We start from the raw sequence: 23,349 nt of genomic DNA on the forward strand, positions 1-23,349 counted from the left end.
AAGCAGTAAAAGCAATTTGATTTTTTTAATATCGTAGAAACTCTCAATGTTTCTATTTTATTATTTTTTCTCAGACGAATGAAATTAAATCAATATCAGTTTGAATAAGCATGTAAGCTCTTCATTTTAAATTTAAATAATTCGTTTTTCCGAACCGCCTTCATAAGAATAGTGCGATTAACAACACAACAAAAAGATTAAAGGGCGAATTTCAGCAGTTAATAAGATAAAAAGATAACACAGATATTTCGGGAAAGACCACCGCTAGTCCTTCCTCAGTGCTAAATGTTATATTTTATGTTTTTTTTTATTGTTTCCCCAAGAGATTGTGGTAAACCGTTCACTGTAGACACTAAGGTTACCTCGTCAAAAAGAACGAAATGCTCTGATTATTCAAAAGCGTAAGGCTGCCCCAGAAATCAAAATCGTCAGTTTCTCTTCTAGACTTTAGAGATATGTCAATTGAAACGTTCATGTACCCCTTCCACTATCTGCTTAAGGGTTCTGCCAAAGTAAACTTTTTCCTTAGGAATGAGGGATTATATATAGGCTGCTGCCAAGAATATGATCAGTTCTGTTTTTCTTGTAATTGAAAAAAAAAACAAGTTTTGTCTCGAGTCTACTTCTGGAGGAGGAGGAACTATTATTTCTGTAAATGTTGTTCAGGCTTGTCGCTGATTCTATGAGGTGTCCCTTTAGGACTGAAGGATTGGGGACGGATTCATTATTTGTTGTCCATTTAATCTTTATTCTATAATTTGGTCAATTAGTTCTATTGGACGACAATTATGAAATAAAATGATTTTTATGTAATTCAGCTCAGGGGCTACGTGAATTTCTGAGCAAATTTTTAAAACTCTAACGCTTCTTTTCACAGAAGGAGGGGTTGAACGAGAAATGCATACAACAATCTTTGTAAGAGGACTTCGTAATTATAGGAAATTCAAGAATGAATACCTTGTAGAATCAGGATATCCAAGAAAAGAAGCTTCTCTAAATATTCAACATAAGCCCTAAACTCTTCAACAACAATCTTCGACCTTCATAGTGAAGCTTCAACAAATGTAAATTATTCGAACTATTCAGAATATAAACTGTTCAAATGCATTAAAAATCGTATTATTAGAGGATCTTCGACCTTCAATTTGAAGGATCTTCAAACTGAAGCTTCAATTATTGTAAACAGCGGGTTGTAATCAATATAAACTATTCTAACTATTCAAACTATTCCGAATGTAAACTATTCAAATACACCAAAAATCTTATTATTAGAAGATCTTCGACCTTCAATTTGAAGGATCTTCAAACTGAAGCTTCAATTATTGTAAACAGCGGGTTGTAATCAATGTAAACTATTCAAATATACCAAAAATCTTATTATTAGATGATCTTCGACCTTCAATTTGAAGGATCTTCAAACTGAAGCTTCAATTATTGTAAACAGCGGGTTGTAATCAATATAAACTATTCAAACTATTCCGAATGTAAACTATTCAAATACACCAAAAATCTTATTATTACAGGGTCTTCGACCTTCAATTCGAAACATCTTCAAATTGAAGCTTCAATTATTGTAAACAGCGGGTTGAAATCAATGAAAACTATTCAAATACACCAAAATCTTATTATTAGAGGATCTTCGACCTTCAATTTGAAGGATTATCAAACTGAAGCTTCAATTATTGTAAACAGTGGGTTGTAATCAATATAAACTATTCTAACTATTCAAACTATTCCGAATGTAAACTATTCAAATACACCAAAAATCTTATTATTAGAGGATCTTCGACCTTCAATTTGAAGGATCTTCAAACTGAAGCTTCAATTATTGTAAACAGCGGGTTGTAATCAATATAAACTATTCTAACTATTCAAACTATTCAGAATGTAAACTATTCAAATACACCAAAAATCTTATTATTAGAGGATCTTCGACCTTCAATTTCAAGGATCTTCAAACTGAAGCTTCAATTATTGTAAACTGCGGGTTGTAATCATATAAACTATTCTAACTATTCAAACTATTCAGAATGTAAACTATTCAAATGCATCAAAAATCTTATTATTAGAGGATCTTCGACCTTCAATTTGAAGGATCTTCAAACTGAAGCTTCAATTATTGTAAACAGCGGGTTGTAATCATATAAACTATTCTAACTATTCAAACTATTCCGAATGTAAACTATTCAAATACACCAAAAATCTTATTATTAGAGGATCTTCGACCTTCAATTCGAAACATCTTCAAATTAAAGCTTCAATTATCGTAAACAGAGGGTTGTAATCAATATAAACTATTCTAACTATTCAAACTATTCCGAATGTAAACTATTCAAATACACCAAAAATCTTATTATTAGAGGATCTTCGACCTTCAATTCGAACATCTTCAAATTAAAGCTTCAACTAATGTAAACCGCATATAGTAATCAGTGTAAACTATTCAAACTATTCATAATCTAAACTATTCAAATGCACCAAAAATCTTACTATTGGAGGATCTTCGACCTTCAATTTGAAGGTCGTGAAAACAAAGGATTGTAATGAATGTAAACTATTCTAACAATTCAAACTATATAGAATGTAAACTATATAGAATGTAGAATCAAACGCACCAAAAAACTTACTATTTGAGGATCTTCGATCTTCAATTTGAAGGATTTTCAACCTGAAGTTTCAGTTTGAAGAATCTTCGACCTTCGAACTATAGCTTCAACTAATGTAAACTGCAGATTGCAATCAAAACTATTCAAATGCACCAAGAAAGTTTTGTCTTATGAAACCATTTGAAGGGAGATCACCGGTAGATGAATCCTCCACAGCGAGAATACGCAACCATTAATAACTGTTTATTAGGGGCTTTTCCCGTTTTTTTTCTTTTTCCGTAAGCTTTTGCTACTTTTTGTTATGTATTAAAGTATAGCTTTATTTTATATTCTTTTTTCGTATCTAAAATTGTTGCTGTACTGACAGAGCCTCCACAGCCTCAGCTTTTGGAGCCACAATATTTGGTGTATTTGTTTTCTTTTCTTTTGTTCTTTCAGTTTTTGTTCTTTACTGTTGTATTTGATTTTTATAGTACTAATAAAAACGAATGAATGAAACAACGGATCAATTTTTCCCGTTTCTATAGAGTCCAGAATTCGCTATCTTTTCTTTCTGAAAACAGGAGGAAAGCCACAGCAGTTGCAAAAGAGTTGGAAAATAGCAAACAATTACAAAACTATTTTCAACTATTATTTTTCTTCCTTTTTAATTTCATCCCTGCAGTTATAACAAATATGAAGAGAAATCCCCATAAACTCAGCTCTTTACTCGAATACATTACATTTTTTGTCACGTTTCGACTTCTAAAAAACTACCGTTTTCTGTGATCGGTCTTGAAATATTAGGGAGCAGCCAATCATTAGCTCCCATATTGCACGAAGAGTTAAGATATATTACCCTTGAGAAAGTTAAAAATTTTGTGCAAAACCAATTACGATTTTTTATATTATTAGGCTTCAGTTTCTCCCCAGAAAAGGGTCCACCGTCCTCCCTCACTCGAATTAAGAATTGGTGGACAACTATACGCTACAGCATAACTTTTAGTACAATTGTATAAATAGTCAATAAAAGCCACTCATTTTGTATTGACTGAATATTAGCCAATTTTGCCAAATTTTGCCAAATTTAATATTAGCCAAATTTCCACTGGCCTTTTCTAGCTGTTGCTTATTTTGACATTGGTCCTAATAGTACAAATGCCCAAAGACAGCTGAAACATGTCCAGTTGTATATCTAGGAGTTCACACGAACCTTGCCCAGAAAACTCAAAAAATTACTCTTACGTCTCCTGTAACAATTCAGTTAAGTCACCGCCAATAAAAAACTTCGAATTCTCTTCTCTGAAAGCTATGAATTTAAAGGTACCCTAAGGGTACAGATAAGGCTGAAGTAACACACAGAAATAATGCCCTCAATAATCTGAGTTCATGTGGTTCTCTAGCATACTGACGCAGAAAACTTCTCCAAGACACTTTGTTTTTGCCAAAAAGCTCTCAAAAAAAGAAGGTCGGGGCATTAAGATAACCGCAAGCTCTTTAGACTCTCCCTCTCTCTCAAAAAGATTATTGGTAACTGAGGGTGGATTCAATCCTTTCGACTTAGATGATATTCTAACAGTTCAAAATAGGGATCAAACCTTTTAATTGACAGTGAAACAAATATAAATTTTTTAACAGGATGTTTCGAACACATATACAGTGTCTATCATCAGCAGTAAAACTAAAAGACATCAATAAAAACAAACAAAATTTATACCCAATAAACCAATTACATATAGTTTATTGCTCTTATTTTTTTTTTCAATGCAACAGCGGAGGCAAATCTCCTTGACCTTTTTGGTTCGAGTTCATTAGATTTATCTGACATATTACATAGACAGAGGTCATAGCTCTTAGGTGAGGTGATATTTACTTTATTTGACTGCCGTAAATTATCATAAATTGAGTTCAATCCAAATTCACCTGTATCTCTGTTTATGTAATTATTCTTGAATAAATTTTTTTTTGATTTTAATGTTTCCCTGAAAATTTGCTTTAAACCTTGGTCCCTAGAAATCAAAGAAACATTTTCAAAAAAGATAAAATGATTTGGAAAATTAAAGATATGTTCTAAGAGGGCTGACGTGAAATCTTAAGGTTTGGTATTTTGCTTTAAAGATGATGAAATATAATTATGATATTGTAGCAATCTCGTTTTTAAATTCTGGTTAGTATGTCCCATATAAGAGCTTGCACAAGTATTTTAGCTTTAAACCTTGCTTTAAACAAAAAAAAATATTTTGCTTTAAACCTTGCATTTAAGTAAATTTGCTTTAAACCTTTGTCCCTAGAAATCAAAGAAACATTTTCAAACAAAATAAAGTGATTTTGATAATTATGAATATTTGCCGATAGAGCCGACGTGAAATCTTCAGTTTTGGAATTTTGCTTTAAGGACGATGAAATAGAATTATGATGTTGTAGTAATCTCATTTTTAAATTCAGGTTAGTACGTTCCACATAAGAGCTTCCACAAGTACATGGGATTTTATAAACCCCACTTCGTGGCTCTACGGAACTTCGATCCTTTCAAGAATTCGAAAAACTAGCCAAAATGTTACTACCTCTTAAAGCTACCTTTAAACCATTATTTTGTAAAATTCTTTTAAATTTTTCACTCAGCCCTGGAACATATGGTAAAGAACAAAAACATCTTTCTTTTCTGTTATTTCCAGGATATCGTTAGAAAATTCTAGAAAATTTTTCCTTCTTTTCAAAAAAGTCTGATCAATTAACCAACCTGGGTAATGGTTACTTATTGAAATTTTGTTTTCACAACGATAATTCTTCCTAAAATAAAGTTTGGAGAGCAAAGTCTAAAAAATACGGTCAGTTAAGGATATAAATAAACCAATTTTTCTGTCGCATTGAAAAATAAGAGCAATAAACGTTTCCAATGCTCTAATCCCTGTTAATATCCCAATAGATTAAAATTGTCATTGGGCTTCAGGTATGGTTCTGGAAGGCTTATAAATCTACTATCCATTTCATGAAGCTATTTATTAACAAGTAAGATTTATCGGTTGTTGTAATTAAATTAATAATTTTGACTAAGAGGTGATTCTAAGAGGTGATTCTAAGATTCTTTGATTCTAAGAGGTAAGTTTGACCTACTTTGCCACCAGCATTGATCCCTGCAATGATTCCTTGCGCAGCTGCCTCTTCATAGCCAGTGGTGCCGTTGATTTGACCAGCGAAATAGAGATTAGCCACTCTTTTGGTTTCCAAAGTCGGTTTTACTTCCCTTGGATCAATATAGTCATATTCAACTCCGTAACCTAAAAGAAGAAAAACAAGATAAAGTTTTTTTCAAGGAAAAATGAGTAACAAATACGATTTAATATACTAACCAAAATGATCAATTTGAATGCCTTTTATCATCAAAAAACCCTTCGAGGCCTTTTACGTTACTTCGTCTGCTAAACTTTGTATCACCCGTGGTTGTTAGCTTCAATCTTTAACCAGCAAAATCGACCTTTGCTTCGCCTAGGGAGGACTCGAACCTTCAGTCACCTTAAATAAGCGTCAATTGTTCTTATGGAGATCGGACCCTCAGTCCCAGCCTTTAGCGGAAGAAATCGAGCCTACTCAAGTGAAGTTCAGCCAAAGGCCAAAGGTGCCGAGTGCAGCTTTTAAGGGCCATAGAAAAGAGCCAAAGAGGGAAGGATAGCTAAAGAGCTGGTTAATATAAATTCGGATATATACAAACACACACACACACACACACACATACACACACAAACACACACACACACACAGACATATATATATATATATATATATATATATATATATATATATATATATATATATATATATATATAGATATATATATATATATATATATATCTATATATATAAAAATAAGTTGTCTGTCTGTCTGTGGATCTGTGGATCAGGTGACGTCATGTTTCGGCTGACGTCATGAAATTAGTTGCCGTCATTTTTGCTTTGAAGGTGACGTCATTCAAGTTATATAAGACATATGTTCGCGTAGAAACCTATTAATGTTTAAGTTTACAATGCCTGATGAAGATGCTCAAAGAGTCTATGGGCACACGTAAAAACATTAAAATTAACTACAAATATGCGTGTCCGATTGCAAAACGATGACTCTGGTCAAACATTTTCAGATCAATTGCTGGCAATGGGAAACGGAAAGCTCCCAGTAGACTCAATTTCAGGACGTATACAACTACCTGCTGATTTCTGTAATTTAGTGACGTCCAAAAATGAATTGATTGAAAAAGTATTTCCGAATATTCTAAAAAATTATAAAAATAATAAATGGCTAAGTGAAAGAGCGATTCTCGCACCCAAAAATATAGACGTCCACGAAATCAACAATATTGTTTTGACCAAGATTCAAGACCAGGCAGTCCTTTACAAGTCAGTCGACACAGTTTTGGAACCAAATGAAGCGGTTAATTATCCATCTGAATTTTTAAATTCCATAGATCTTTCAGGGTTTCCACCACACGTGCTACAACTAAAAATAGGCGTACCAATAATACTTTTAAGAAATATAAACCCACCAAAGCTTTGCAATGGCACTCGACTTGCCGTAAAAAAAAACAATGGAAAACCTAATAGAGGCCACAATCCTGACAGGGCCTTTTGAGGGTGAGGCTGTTCTTATTCCTCGCATTCCCATGATTCCAACGGATCTGCCTTTTCAATTTAAAAGATTGCAATTCCCAATTCGATTAGCATTTGCAATCACCATTAACAAAGCTCAAGGTCAATCATTAAAAAAATGTGGTATTGATCTTAATACTGATTGTTTTTTCCCATGGACAATTGTACGTTGCATGTTCGAGGGTCGGTAAACCTGACAATCTATTTGTATGCAGCGAGAATTGGACAGCGAAGAATGTTGTATATTCGCAAGTTTTACGCAGTTAATTTGTATTTCGGAACCAAATGAAGCGGTTAATTATCCATCTGAATTTTTAAATTCCATAGATCCTTCAGGGTTTCCACCACACGTGCTACAACTAAAAATAGGCGTACCAATAATACTTTTAAGAAATATCAACCCACCAAAGCTTTGCAATGGCACGCGACTTGCCGTAAAAAAAAACAATGGAAAACCTAATAGAGGCCACAATCTTGACAGGGCCTTATGAGGGTGAGGCTGTTCTTATTCCTCGCATTCCCATGATTCCAACGGATCTGCTTTTTCAATTTAAAAGATTGCAACACAGACAATGGGACAGCGAAGACTGTTGTATATTCACAAGTTTTACGTAGTTAATTTGTATTGTATCTATCTATCTATCTATCTACATAAAAACGAGTTGTGTGTATGCATGTTTGTTTGTTTGTAAAAAGAGCGTTTGCATATGACGTCATTATTAGTACATACGGCTTTGTATATGGACAGACAATGGAAAAGCCAAGAATGTTGTATATTCGCAATTTTTACGTAGTTTGAAACACATATATAAATCTATCTATATTCACAGGTGGGACACAGGGACACAACTACAATGGCGCGTAACTAATATGGCGCGTAACGACTTACGCGCGCGGGGGGGCTTGGGGGGGGCCCCCCCCCAAGCCCCCCAACACCAACTAGGTGTTGGGGTGGCGCGAAGCGCCACCCCAACAGCTAGTATATATATATATATATATATATATATATATGTATATATATATATATATATATATATATATATATATATATATATATATATATATATATATATATATATATATATATATATATATATATATATATCTATATATATATAAATAAGTTGTCTGTCTGTGTCGGCACGTAGTTCCTCGGCACGCTTTCTTTTCTGACTTTCTCTATCAGCAGCAAGTTTTTTGGCATAGACTCTTTGAGCATCTTCATCAGTCATTGTAAACTTAAACATTAATAGATTTCTACGTGAACATATGTCTTATATAACTTGAATGACGTCACCGTCAAAGCAAAAATGACGGCAACTAATTTCATGACTTAATTTCAGAACTTAATTTCTGTGTTGACTGACGTCATGAAATTAGTTGTCGTCATTTTTGTTATGACGATGCTTAGTATATTGTAAAACACATTAATTTGGTTAATAATATACCATTTAAAACACCAAAATGAACATGCTGGAGTAGTCACTCGGTGAGAGAGGGTGTCAGAACGGAGAATGAAGGTCCCAGGTTCAAATCCTGGTTAGGTTAAAAAAGGTAAAAATCTAAAAACTAAAAAAAAAACTGAAAAAACTAAAAAAGGCAAAAACTATAAAAAACTAAAAACTAATAAAAAAAAATTAAGAATAAAAATAAAAAAAATTAAAAAAGATAAAAACTAAAAAAAAGTAAAAAGAAAAAACGAAAAAAAAACTAAAAAAGCTAAAAAAAGGTAAAAACCAATAAAAAACTGAAAGGAAAAAAAGGAATAAAACTAAAAAAATTTTCATCTAAAAAACTAAAAAAAAACTAAAAAAGGTAAAAACTAAAAGAACTAAAAAGAAAAAAAAACTAAAAAAAGGAAAGAAACTGAAAAAAAAGGAGAAAAAGAAAACTAAAAAAATATAAATAAAAATAAAAAAACTAAAAAGATAAAAACTTCAAAAAAAACTAAAAAGAAAAAAGAAAAAAACTAAAAAACCTAAAAAAAGGTCAAAACCAATAAAAAAAAAACTAAAAGGAAAAAAAGGGAAAAAATTAAAAATTTATTTCATCATATACCAATTCAAAAACGAATGTATACCGGGATGACGACCGGGACACAGGGAATATAAATGACACAACTACAACGGGGACGCCGGGGGGCACAGGGGGATATAAATGACGACCGGGACACCGGGACACAAGGAATATAAATGACGCCCGGGACACACAAAGAGAAATCAGAGACTGGGACACCGGGACACAAATGACGACCGGGACATAGGGAATATAAATGAAGACCGGGACACAGGGACATAACTACAAAGGGGACGCCGGGGTGCACAGGGGGATATATAAATGACGATGGCGACTCAGGGAATGGTCGATTAGCAATCACCATCAACAAAGCTCAAGGGCAATCATTAGAATCATGAGGTATAGATCTGAATACGGATTGTTTTCCCATTGACCATTATATGTTGCATGTTCAAGAGTCGGTAAACCTGACAATCTATTTATATGCACAGACAATGGGACAGCAAAGAATGTTGTATATTCGCAAGTTTTACGTAGTTAAAAACATATATATATATATATATATATATATATATATATATATATATATATATATATATATATATATCTATATTCACAGGTGGGACAGAGGGACACAACTACAATGGCGCGTAACTAATATGGCGCGTAACGACTTACGCGCGCGGGGGGCTTGGGGGGCGCGAAGCACCCCCACCAACTAGTTGTTGGGGTGGCGCGAAGCGCCACCCCAACAGCTAGTATATATATATAAATATATATATATATATATATATATATATATATATATATATATATATATATATATATATATATATATATATATATATATATATATATATATATATATATATATATATATATATATATATATATATATATATATATATATATATATATATATATATATATATATATACATATCTTTGAATCAGAGAATACAGTCCGATAGAAAAATGGAGAATAAACTAACACAAAACTAGAGGCATTAACGATGCAATGATGCAAAGGCACGAACGAGTAGGTGTATCAAAAGCAATGAGACATGTCTAAAGATGAAAAAGTAGGGCAGGCATTCTCAAAGTTGTTACTATGAAAGGGAAGCAGGCTTAAAGCAGACAGGACGAACGTCATTCTTCGCGTCTCCACCATCCCATTTGTTAGTAAGAATTATAACTTCTTAGAAACATAAATGTAACCTAACAAATTTACTAGTAAGGTTATATCCCAGCAGATTCGGTAACATCTTCCAAGCGAAAATGACCAAACGACGTATCTATGCGGATTCCGGCTGGAACTATTAAAGAAAAACGACATTATTATTTGATTAATCTATTTAAACAAGTGGAAGTTTTATATCTTAGATACCTTTCTGGAAAAACGATTACCAGTTTTACCAGTTTACCAGGATTACCAGTACAAAAGATTTGCGAACAATTACCATAATCGTTTACAAACGATTACCAGTTTTACACAAGAAATCGATTTTATATTTTTACGTGTACATAAACAGGAAAGAGCAAGCCTCTTCAATAGAAATCTTAGCTCTAGAAAAAGTTATTTCAACAACAATATCAATCCCTACCTAAAAAGATATTCTTTTCATGTTGATTCTAAATATGTAAAATTTTGAATTATCTAAAAAAAACAGTTTCCGAATAGAGGGGAAACATCTCCTAAAAATGATCTTGATATCCATTGTCAATTCAACGCCTTTGAGAACCTCCCAACGAAAGTTTATGTCCCTACTTGGCAAAATACAAAATCTGATATTTTTGATGCATGGATGCTTGTTAATTTGCTTCTTTTTTTACAGGAGTGATCGCATCAAGATTGTGGTCGCAGAATACCAGGAGAAGGTTCATTCGAACAAAAATCGAAGTTCTATTGTCCTTACTAAGTAAAACAAAGATTTTTGGCTGATCTCTAAAGTTATAAAAGGTACATTTTTGGGCCTGAATTTCCTAACATTTATCCTTTAGATAAATATGGACTGACCACTTACAACCTTAAAAGATTTTTACTGGGGGCAAACCCCTGTACCGCGCCGGCACATGCATTGAACGCCACGGACGAGACGCTCAGTCAACCTCCGCCTAAGTGTCGTAGCACCACCGGAACGCTGCCACCGGACGAGGCAGCGGCGTTCGGTTGACTTTGAATTAATTTGCACCAATTCTTTATTGCGTCAACTTTCTTTTCTTTTCTCGTGTGGTTAAGGATTTCGATTTTCCTACTTAGAAATCATGTACGGTTTTCAAAATTAAACAAACAAGTTCGAACACAAATAGTTCGCAAGATTTCCTTGTTCTTACAGGGTAACCTTTTATTCAACACTAGTTCTTGTAGCGCATGGACAATTGTCTTTCGAAAAGACACCAGATTAAATTACAGGTAGGAACCTGAGATTTAATGACCTCTCTATTTCCAGACACCTTGGTATAGCAAAGAATCAATATTTCTAGATTCCTTGCCATAGGCAAGTGTTATAAATATTAAGGTTTGTATTCCGTGACAAAACAGTGTTACTTGCAATAGAAGGTTCCAAAAATTATCAAGTTCCTAACTGTTAAGTTCTGAATTTAATATTAAGGACAATTAATGTATTTTCCTATTGGTCATAAAACCACTGGAGGTGTAACAACCAGGAGTAGTCTAGGAGGTGTCTAATTAGAGCAAGGGGACCTATTTTAGACATCGATAGAAATGAATGGAAGGAAACTACAAATGTAGATCTCCCTAATCAGCACCTCAACAGTTGTATCTATTATACTGCTACTACTACTAGCTACTCACCGCAGCCCCAAGTCGCCTGAGGCCAACACAGCTACGTTTGTTCGTCCTTCATACCAATATATTTAAAGCCCCTTTCTTTAAACCCTCCCAGGAAGTTCCCATTTCCCTTGAATCTTTCTGTATGACATCCTCCCACCCAAACTGGGAACGACCTGCGTTTCGTTTAGCGCTAAACAGTTCGCCGAAAAGGGCAATCTGTAATCCTTCATCTGCACAACATGCCCTAGCCTTCTCAACTTTTTTCTTATTATAATCCTAGAAAGTGGGATTGAACCACACTTTCGTACAGCCTACTGTTTGAAACACGGTCAGTCAGCCTGGTACCCTGTACAATCCATAGTCAATTTCTCTGGAAAACATCTAGCAAATCTTCATCGTTCATCCGCTTTTCGGAGCGCCCATGCTTCGAATGCCGCTTTCATAACTGAAACTTCCAATATTCTAATCTGGGTTTGCAGATTTATCTTCCTATTCTTCCAAACTTTTCTTTAGCTATGAAAAAATACCCTGAGCCTTGGTTATTGTACTTTTAACGTCTTCACTGCCCCTACTGTCTTTACTAATAATATTACCAAGGTAAGTGAAGGTGCCCACCTAATCAATAGTAGAGGCCTAATTGTCATTGCAAATTTATAGCTTGAGCCTAATTTTGAAAAATAGGCTACTGCTCAATCTCGGACAAAGGATCTTAAAATTGAAGCATCTCAGTCATGGACAAGTTCAATCAGTGACATGTGTTGTGAAAAACAGCAACCATTTTTTAATAGTCTTGGCTATACGATTGTAATCAACCTATCTCAGTTATCTGTATCAGGTCTAAGATTAAGAACCTACAGTCTTTGTTTAGGGAACATACATCTTAGTCAAAACATTTGTCCAAGATCACACTGTCCAAGTACTGGGGTTTTTACCCTAAATCTTCTTTCATGTAATGTATATTATCTGCTGTTCCAGCCATTTTCACACACTACCTCTCCTACCACTCATAATCATCACACTAACCTTGGCAGTAGGTTCTACCTTCTCCCTAATGACCCTCATAGATGATTTACAAAATTGTCAACTTTTGCAAAGTTGTCCTCTGTCATGTAATATATATTATCTGCTGTTCCAGCCATTTTCACACACTACCTCTCCTACCACTTATAATCATCACACTGACCTTGGTAGTAGGTTCCACCTTCTCCCTAATGACCCTCATAGATGGATTTTACAAAGTTGCAACCGAAATCAAAACTAGGCTCAAATTCCTTTTCAGTATCTTGCCCATGACCAAATCTCTTCACAATCTACTTCTTTGTTTTGCTGGCTTTTGTTTTTCTTTCTTAATCTTTTAAGCTTAATTTTTCCTTTTCCAACTCTTCTTTGCCTCCCTTGTAGTAAATGCAGCTTCGACCTTGGCCTTCGCTGACGAATCAGTGAACACTTTTGTTCTGCTCTTCTTTCTTCCTTTAAACGTTTTGATTTCTTGGTGATGCTGGGATATGGTTATACTTGCTCAAGGTTAACTATCCTATTTCACAATGGCTGCAAAATCACATGGGTGAGAGGATGGCAGTACAGGTAGGGATGGACTGGAATTAAAACTTCTGATTAGCTATTCAACTTGTCACCTGCTTCATGAGCAAAATAAAATTTGGCTGATCTGTATTTAAGAGCACAGATCTTCATTGTCAAAACAATCTGGATTGAAAGGGGATATACCTTTCAAATCTCTTCTAGAAAAACGATGGTATAAAAGCTAAGGCGAAAGGTTTTCCTACCAAACCAGCTGTGATGTCAATGGTGACAGTTCTTCCAGGATTGTTGACCATCCACATATCCATCGATCAGTTGTACTGACACTTGGGTGGGCCAGAGTAAAAAAAAATCCAATGGTTGCATATAATAACTACAGTGGGATGGTATTATCAGCAGTATGATCCCAAGCTCCTGGGCATAGTTCATCACATTTGGTTCAAGACGTTTACCCCCCCCCTCCTGAAAACACCCCCGGAAAGTACCATCCCGAGGAAAATATCTCCCAAAAAATACCCCCCCCCCCCCCCGTGGAAAATAAGGCTTTCAAATTTTGAGAATTTTATTTGAGTTTTTTCCGCAGGGAGAAGGAAATTTGGTACTTGTGCATTATACGCCACTCACACAAGTTTACGCTGTGCAAAACTCGAGAACAAACCGGTTTCTTCGTTAGTTCCTTTCAGCTTAGAACGAGACTAGACAAAGACAAGTCACAGAATAGATGGGAAATACATAATTTGGGCTATATATTTGCACATAAGAGGGGGGAGGGGGGTAAATTATTTGGACAGTTTGAAGTCAGAAAACAATCCTTACTTCAAAATATGCAATAATAACTGTACCTAACAAATTTTGCATACAGACCCGCTATACTTTGCCCCCCCTCCTAATATGCCAATTTTTAGCCCAAATTTGTTTCAAAAGTAACCAAGAAGCTAACGAGGAAACCGGATTGTTCTCTAGTTTTACACATCGGAAATTTGTGTGAGTTGCTCATAATACACAAGTTCCAGAATTTTTCACGGAGAGAGAGAGAGAGCAAGATTTCCCGGTATTATTTAAAAACGATCTGAAAATAAATTAAAAAAAACAAAAAACAAGCTATCTAGATATCTATCAGATAAAGTTCACTATCCCAAAGCATACTTCCCATCTTCAAACGAACCTTTAGATGCCTATACATAAAATATAATGGGAAAATTACATCAAGACTAACACCACACCAATGCAACTCCAACATGTCCTGAGAGTGGATAAGGGAACCATTAGCATTCGTAACACTGTATGCTCCGAGAACCAGAGTACTCCCCAGTGCTTATGTATCTTTGAGTATATTACAGAGACTTCTAAGGGCATGGAAGCAGCCTAAACCCGACTGGAACTGGAACTGGAATGGTGGCAAAATACACTTTTCTTTTAAATGGTCAACAATCAGAAGCTCAAATATCTTTGCGAAAACGCTTGTCACAGTCACTGGCCTATGCAATGAAAATGATGATTTTGGTTTATTCTTTTTAAGAATTGGGCTAATCCCCCTAATGCATAAACTGTCCGGAACGACACCAACGTTAGAAACCATTTGAAAAAATAGTGCAAGGTGGTTATAGAGGAGGTCACTTGAGGCAATAAAATGCTCAGCACAAATACTGTCGGCGCCAGCCGAGAATTTATTCTTTCTAAGCTTCCACACAGCCTAATTAATAGCAGTAGCTGTTTTATCAATAGATTTTGGTCTTTGAACAGAATCAAGCAACGAAGCCATTTATTGAAAAAAAAAAAAAAAATTCGACACTACTGTTGGGTTTTACAAATTGATTTTTAAAATAATTTATAAAGATAAAACCTTTGATCCACCTATGAAGATATGACTTGCTATTCTTAGAGTACTGTACAAAGATGGCCTCTTGTTTAAATTAAATAAAATAAACAAGATTTTTTTGCTGAAAGTAAGGAGCGACATTAAAACTTAAAACGAACAGAAATTACTTCGTATATGAAAGAGGCTGCTTCCTCATCAACGCCCCGCTCTTTACGCTAAAGTTTGACGCTTTCTCTCAACTCTGCTTTTTAAAACAGTAAACAATTTTAGCGTAAAGAGCGGGGCGTTGACGAGGAAGCAGCCCCTTTCATATACGTAGTAATTTCTGTTCGTTTTAAGTTTCAAGGTCGCTCCTTACTTTCAGCTAAAAAAAACCTGTTTTTTTTTATTTAATTTCTGAACGTTTTTGATTCAATGCATGTTTTGATTTTGGCTCTCCGCAGAGGAATAATTAACACGAAATTTGCAAGCTTATTTTTTTTTTTTTTTTTTTTTTTTTTTGGCTAAATGGCTTTCTCACAGTTTTCATCGAATGATTTTGAGAGAAAAGGAACGGTGGAGGAAGCCTAGTTGCCCTGCGATTTTTTGGTTACTTAAAAAGGCAACTAGAACTTTTAATTTTTTACGAATGTTTTTATTAGTAAAAGATAAATGTAACTTATAAATTAGCTTACGTAACGAACTTTTGTAATCTCATGTTTTTATTACATATATGAGGGGTTCACCCCCTCGTCAGTACCTCGCTCTTTACACTAAAGATTAAATTTTGTCCCAATTCATTAAGAATGACCGCTGAATCACAAAAGCCGTAGAATAAATAGTTGAAATCACTAAAAATACTTTAACGTAAAGCGAGGTATTAGGAGGAGGTGAGCCCCTCATACGCGTAATAATTTATGTTCGTTTTAAGTTTTAATGCTGCTCCTTTTTTCCAGTTGAAAAAACTTTTCATATTTATTGTTCATTGTTTTTTGTTTTAAATAATGCTAGAAAACCCTGCGCTCCCTTCATGAAAATTTTCTTCCCCCATGACAAATTCCTCGATGGAAAGCTCCCAAACATATCCCCTCTTTGTCAACCCCTCCCCCAACCAAAAAATCCCCCTGAAAACGTCTGTACACTTCCCAATAAGCATTACTATATGTAAGCACTGGTCAAAGTTTGTAACTTGTAGCCCCTCCCACGGGGACTGTGGGGGAGTAAGTCGTCCCCAAAGACACAGTTATAAGGTTTTTCGACTACGCTGAATAAAATGGCTATCTCAGAATTTTGATCCGTTGACTTTGGGAAAACAATTAGCGTGGGAGGGGGCCTAGGTGCCCTCCAATTTTTTTGGTCACTTAAAAAGGGCACTAGAACTTTTCATTTCCGTTAGAATGAGCCCTCTTGCAAGATTCTAGGACCACTGGGTCGACACGATCACCCCTGGGAAAAAAAAAAACAAACAAATAAACACGCATCCGTGATCTGCCTTCTGGCAAAAAATACAAAATTCCACATTTTTGTAGATAGGAGCTTGAAACTTCTACAATAGGGTTCTCTGATACGCTGAATCTGATGGGGTGATTTTCGTTAAGATTCTATGACTTTTAGGGGGTGTTTCCCCCTATTTTCTAAAATAAGGCAAATTTTCTCAGGCTCGTGACTTTTGATGGGTAAGACTAAACTTGATGAAACTTATATATTTAAAATCAGTATTAAAATGCAATTCTTTTGATGTAGCTATTGGTATCAAAATTCCATTTTTTAGAGTTTTGGTTACTATTGAGCCGGGTCGCTCCTTACTATAGTTCGTTACCACGAACGGTTTGATTAAATTGAAAAAAACAAGTTTTTTTAAGTGAAAGTAAGGAGCGACATTTAAACTTAAAACGAACAGAAACTATTCCGTATATGAAAGGGGCTTTTCCCTCTTCAACGCCTCACTCTTTACGCTAAAGTTTGACTTTTTCTCTCAAATCTACTTTTTAAAACAGTAAAAAACTTTAGCGTAAAGAGGGGGGCGTTGAGGAGGGAACAGCCCCTTTCATATACGGAGTAATTTTTGTTCGTTTTAAGTGCCGCTCCTTACTTTTAGATAAAAAACTTGTTTTTTTTGTTTAATTTCTGATCGTTTTTGACTTGCATGTTTTGATTTTGGTTCTCCGTATATGAATAATTAAAACGAAATGTACATATTAATTTATTTTTTTGGGCTAAATGGCTTTCTCATAGTTTTGATCGGACGATTTTGAAAAAAAAAGGAGCGCCTAGTTACCCTCCAATTTTTTGGTTACTTAAAAAGGTAACTAGAGTTACGAAGGTTTTTATTAGTAAAAATATACGTAACTTACGAATTAAATTGCGTAACGAACTTCTATATTCGTATGTTTTTACTACGTATATGAGGGGGTTCGCCCCCTCGTCAATACCTCACTCTTGACAGCATTAACTTTCACTTTTAAGGAGTTAACTATCACTCTTAAGGGGGGTTTCCCCCTATTTTCTAAAATAAGGCAAATTTACTCAGACTCGTAACGTTTGATGGGTCAAACTAAACTTGATGAAACTCATATATTTAAAATGAGCATTAAAATGCGATTCGTTTGATGTAACTATTGGCATCAAAATTCCATTCTTTAGAGTTTCGGTTACTATTGAGCCGGGTCACTCCTTACTACAGTTTATTACCACGAAATGTTTGAAAAAAAATCCCTATTTTAAGCTTCCAAATGTATTTAAAAAAAACTTTTAACTACATAGTGAATCAGTATTATAAAATCTAGTTTGTCTATTTATAAGAAATTCCGTTTACAGGCATTTCAACCTTGAAAGGCCTAGGTTGCAGCCAAGCATGAAAGTAAGAATTGTGTAGGTAGATGGGGGAAGCATTTGAAAAATACAAAATGGTATAAATATGTGGTTAGACTTAGAGAATTGTAAACACTTTGAGATTTCTTGGGAACAAGGTTCCAAGGGTTCTCCTGGTAAACATCTGGTGTTATTTAAATAATGGTAACAGAAGAAATTACATAATGTTAGGTTTTGAGGTTAATTACGGATAAGAGCCAGCAACTCGCGAGGTTTCTAGCTCATGAATAGACCTAACTCTGTTGCAAATTAAAGCTGGAATTTAGAAACAATGATCAAAATATAAATATTTTCGGTCAAAACTGATCGCGTCATCTCACCAGGGAGGGGGGCGGACAAATTTTCGGCAGCGCGCCGCGCCCTCCACCGGCCTTCCCTTATCGGCGCAGCACCAGGGACTGCAAGAATATGTTTGACTAAGCATGCAATGTGGATGCTGAGAGATCAACAGCACCCCTCTTATTGGGTATATATTTTAAGTGCAAAATAAAAGATTACACTCGTGGGCTGGCCTGCAACAATTTTAGGGAGAGAGGTCTGGGGGCAGCCCCTAAGAGCAAGATCGGTCCGAAAATCCCTCCTAGAACCAAGAAATGATTTTTTTTAGAATTTTAACCCCCAGCCCCCAAGAGATATTTAAAAAAACATCACTTTTTACGGGTGATCATAACTGTCAAACCATTACAATAAAATAGTAACCTGAAGCGTAAAAAGAGGATATAAAAAGGTGGGAGACCAATCTCCCCTCAATCCTAAAATAAAAAAGAATCTAATAGCTAAGAAACAAGAATTAAGCATTTAAAAAGAAAAGTTCTTTAAATTAAAATAAAGAGTGACGCTGAAATTTTAGACAAACAGAAAGTAACCTACAAAAAATTTCTTCATGCTTTGTTTTCGACTTTTATCATTACGATTAACGGAACAATAGTTACCAATCCTGAATCAGCTTCAAATGACGATTCTATCTCACCTGACAGTTCGTTTTAAACGCATCTTTAAAACTTCGGTTACTACTGCCTAGAGTTCGGTATTTATTAAGTAGCACGTATGGCACTGGAAACAAGATAAGTTGCATTTGACGCTGCAACCATAATAACCCTCAATTTAACCCCCCTCTTTTCAAACTCGGCTTAAAAACATTATTTTTTCTCCATCCCTTTTTTACCCATCAATATATTTAAAGCGTTTCTCGAATTATAAAATTAAGATTAGTTCCTACTGAGGAAAATCTTTTCTTGAATGAAGATTTTTTAAATCTCTGAAATGGAAAAAAGAAATTGTATGGTCAGCTCATCCTCTTTTTCCGTTGTGCAAAGCATTTTCAAAGCAACGAAAATGCTTAGATACTCCATTAGAAAATAAGGTAGCGGTGTTAATCAGGATTCATGAGAAAATTTGATTCATTGGTTTTTTTTTATTATGATTTTATTTTTTTTATTTATTTGTTTTTTTTATGAGAAAATGACAACGGAACCTTTGTATTGTGGACTTATTTTTGATATACAAACGGATTGACATCATGGCAACCTAATAAATGGGAAAAATTAAGAAAAGTAGGCTAATTTAAGAATCCACTACCTCTGCAACTAGGACCGTATAAAAAAGCTTATTTTAGGACTTGTGCACATATTCCAGATTAATGACGCTTCTTGACTACTAAGGTCCTTGCGCCGGCCCAGCAATGTGTAGTTACAGCTGAGTTAAAACTCTGCACCCCGCATTAAAAAGCTGATATCAAACCCATTAGGCCACCACTGGCCTTTATTTTAAGAGACAATAACTACCACTAGCACTAATATTTCATTGTACCAGCAAGCTGCCTGAGGCCATCACAGCTACACACGCTCCTCTTCCACCCCAATCTATTCAGAACCTCCCTCTTTACCTACTCCAACGAAGTTCCAATTTCCTTTAAATCCTTTATTACGACCTCCTTCCACCCTATTCAGAGAAGACCAGCTTTTCATTTGGTCTTAGACGGTTGGCCAGTAGGGACGATCTTTGGGAATCTGAAAACCTCCATCCGCAAAATGTGTCCTAGCCTTCTCAAACTTTCTCTTATTATAGCCCTAGAAATAAGGATAGAACCACATTTTTCGCACAGCTTACTTTCCAGTTTGAAATACGGTCGGTCGGATGGGTACCCAAAACTATCCGTAGACAATTCCTCTGGGAAACATTTAACGAATCCTCCTCCGTCTTTCAAAGCGCCCGCATTTCGGAACCACGCTTAACCACGGTCACCGCCGTAGCTTCCAATATTCTAATCTTGGTTCGAACACTTATCTTCCCATTCTTTCAAACTTCTTCATTTTGTGAAAAAAAAACAACCTGGCTTTTTAGCTGTTCTATCATCACTATATCCACCGTCTTAACTAATAATACTGCCTAGGCAAGCAAAACTTTCCACTTAATCGATATTCTCGTTACCTTCACCTCCACTTATTCCCAGTGTAAAAAACTTAGCCTTCTGAACAAGGCCATATCCAGGGGGAGAGAGCAATATGGGTTTACTTCCCCCTCCCCCAGAAATTTCTTCCCGACTCTAAAATGTAACAAAATGCATACAAGTAAATTGTTCAAGCGTTTTTAAAAATTTTTGCAACCTCCCCCCTCCCCCGAACAAAATTCCTGGATAGGCCATTGTTTCTTAACATTAATTTTTAAACCTATTCTTGTACCCTGGACTCTCAAAACTTCAAGAAAAAATACTTCAGTTTGCTAACATTTTCATCTAGGACACTCCAATCATCATCATAATCAAAGTATAGGAAAGTTTTACTCTGCCATTTGATTCCATACTCTCCCTTAGCCTTTGCCGTGATAAATTCTGTCAAAAAGATACACACAAAACCCAAAAGAATGATCCATGAATCAGAATTCAGTGCAAAAGCCATGTCGTTTACTAGGCAATATTTTCCTCGAAGGGCAGTACTCCTCAGTCACTATGCAGCGCCGTATGTTGTGCTTTATGAATTAAGAATTACGTTTATGAATTTTGAATTAAGATTTCTTGCCGGGTTGTAGCTACAAATGTATCCGTGAATAAGTCCCCCTCCCCCTCAAACAAACAAAACACAGAAGAACAATCCATCACTCAAAATCCAGTGTCAATACTGCATCGTTAGCTAGGAAATAATTTCTTCGAGGGGCGGCACTCCTCTAGGTTACCCTGTAGCACCGTATTTTACATTTTATAAAAATAGCTATTTGAATTCAGATTCCCTGAGAGGTTACAACTACCAATTCAATCGTGAATAAACCTACCAAAACAAAAAAAAATCCAGAAGAATAATGCATCAATCAGAATCCACAGCAAAAACTATGTCTTTTACTAGGCAATAATCAAACAGTTCGTGGTAACCAACTGAGGAGAGACCCGGCTCAATAGTAACCAAAATTCTAAAAGACGGAATTTTAATACCAATAGTTACATCAAAAGAATCGCATTTTAATGTTGATTTTGAATATATAAGTTTCATCAAGTTTAGTATTACCCATCAAAAGTTACGGGCCTGAGAAAATGTGCCTTATTTAAGAAAATAGAGGAAAACACTCCCTAAAAGTCATAGAATCTTAACGAAAACCACACCATCAGATTCAGCGTATCAGAGAACCCTACTATAAAAGTTTAAAGCTCCTATCTACAAAAATGTGGAATTTTGTATTTTTTGGCACAAGACAGATCAAGGATGCGTGTTTTTATTCTTTATTTTTTCCAGGGGTGATCGTATCGACCCAGTGGTCCTGGAATTTTGCGAGAGGCCTCATTCGAACGGGAATGAGAAGTTCTAGTGCCCATTTTAAGTGACAAAAAAAATTGGAAGGCACGCTCATTTTTTCCAAAAGTCGTCGGATCAAAATTCTGAGATAGCCATTTTATTCAGCAGAATCGAAAAACCTTTTAACTATGTCTTTTGGGAGACTTATTCCCCCACAATTCCCGTGGGAGGGGTTGCAAGTTACAAACTTTGATCAGTGTTTGCATATAGTAATGGTCATTGGAAAGTGCACAGACGTTTTCTGTTTTTTTTTAGTTGGGAGGAGGGGTTGAGAAGAGGGGTTTATGTGAAGGAAACTTTCCATGGAGGAATTTGTCATGGGAGAAGAATATTTCCGTGAAGGGGGCGCAGGATTTTCTAGCATTATTTTAAAAAACAATGAACAAATAAATATGAAAAAGTTTTTTCAACTGAAAGCAAGAAGCAGCATTAAAACTTAAAACAAACAGAAAATATTACGCATATAAGGTGTTCACCTCCTTCTAATACCCGACTCTTTACGCAAAGTATTTTTAGTAATTTCAACTATTTATTCTACGGCCCTTGTGATTCAGGGGTCATTCTGAAGGAATTAGGACAAAATTTAAGTTTTAGTGTAGAGAGCGAGGTATTGACGAGTGGGTGAACCCCCTCATATACGTAATAAAATCATACGAATATAGAAGTTCGTTACGTAAGCTAATTCGTAAGTTACGTATATCTTTTACTAATGAAAACGATCGTAAAAAACTAAAAGTTCTAGTTGCCTTTTTAAGTAACCAAAAAATTGGAGGGCAACTGCGCCTCCTCCCCCACTCCTTTTTTCTCAAAATCATTCGATCAAAACTATGAGAAAGCCATTTAGCCAAAAAAAAATATACAAATTTCGTTTTAATTATTCATATGCTGAGAGCCGAAATCAAAACTTGGATTCACTCAAAAACGTTCAGAAATTAAATAAAAAAAAACAATTTTTTTTTAACTGAAAGTAAGGAGCGAGATTAAAACTTAAAACGAACAGAAATTATTCCGTAAGGATTATCCCCTTCGCAACGCCTCGTTCTTTAAGCTAAAGTTTTTTATTGTTTTAAAAAGTAGAGCTGTGAGAAAGAGTCAAACTTTAGCGTAAAGAGCGAGGCGTTGCGGAGGGGATAATCCCTCTCATATACAGAATAATTTCTGTTCGTTTTAAGTTTTAATTTCGCTCCTTACTTTCAGTTAAAAAAAAACTTGTTTTTTTTATTTAATTTGTTCCTTGAGAGACGACAGTCCTCAAGGTAACCCTGCAGTGCCATATTTTGCACTTGTTGAAAATAGCGATTTTGAACTGTAGAGTCCTAGCAGGATT

The 23,349-nt window shown here is 35.2% G+C and overlaps 1 protein-coding gene across 2 annotated transcripts in view; it reads right to left on the reverse strand.

Moving 5' to 3' along the window:
* Positions 1-23,349, reverse strand: part of LOC136041564 (protein MTO1 homolog, mitochondrial-like) — a 159,306-nt gene that overhangs the window by 59,878 nt on the left and 76,079 nt on the right. For both annotated transcript variants that reach the window (XM_065726250.1, XM_065726251.1), the window contains exon 8: positions 5,700-5,863. In XM_065726250.1, the coding sequence (XP_065582322.1) occupies positions 5,700-5,863 (164 nt within the window). The remainder of the gene's footprint in view (positions 1-5,699; positions 5,864-23,349) is intronic.

Source organism: Artemia franciscana, unplaced genomic scaffold (assembly GCF_032884065.1).
Source record: "Artemia franciscana unplaced genomic scaffold, ASM3288406v1 PGA_scaffold_29, whole genome shotgun sequence".
Classification (NCBI taxonomy): Eukaryota; Metazoa; Arthropoda; class Branchiopoda; order Anostraca; family Artemiidae; genus Artemia; species Artemia franciscana.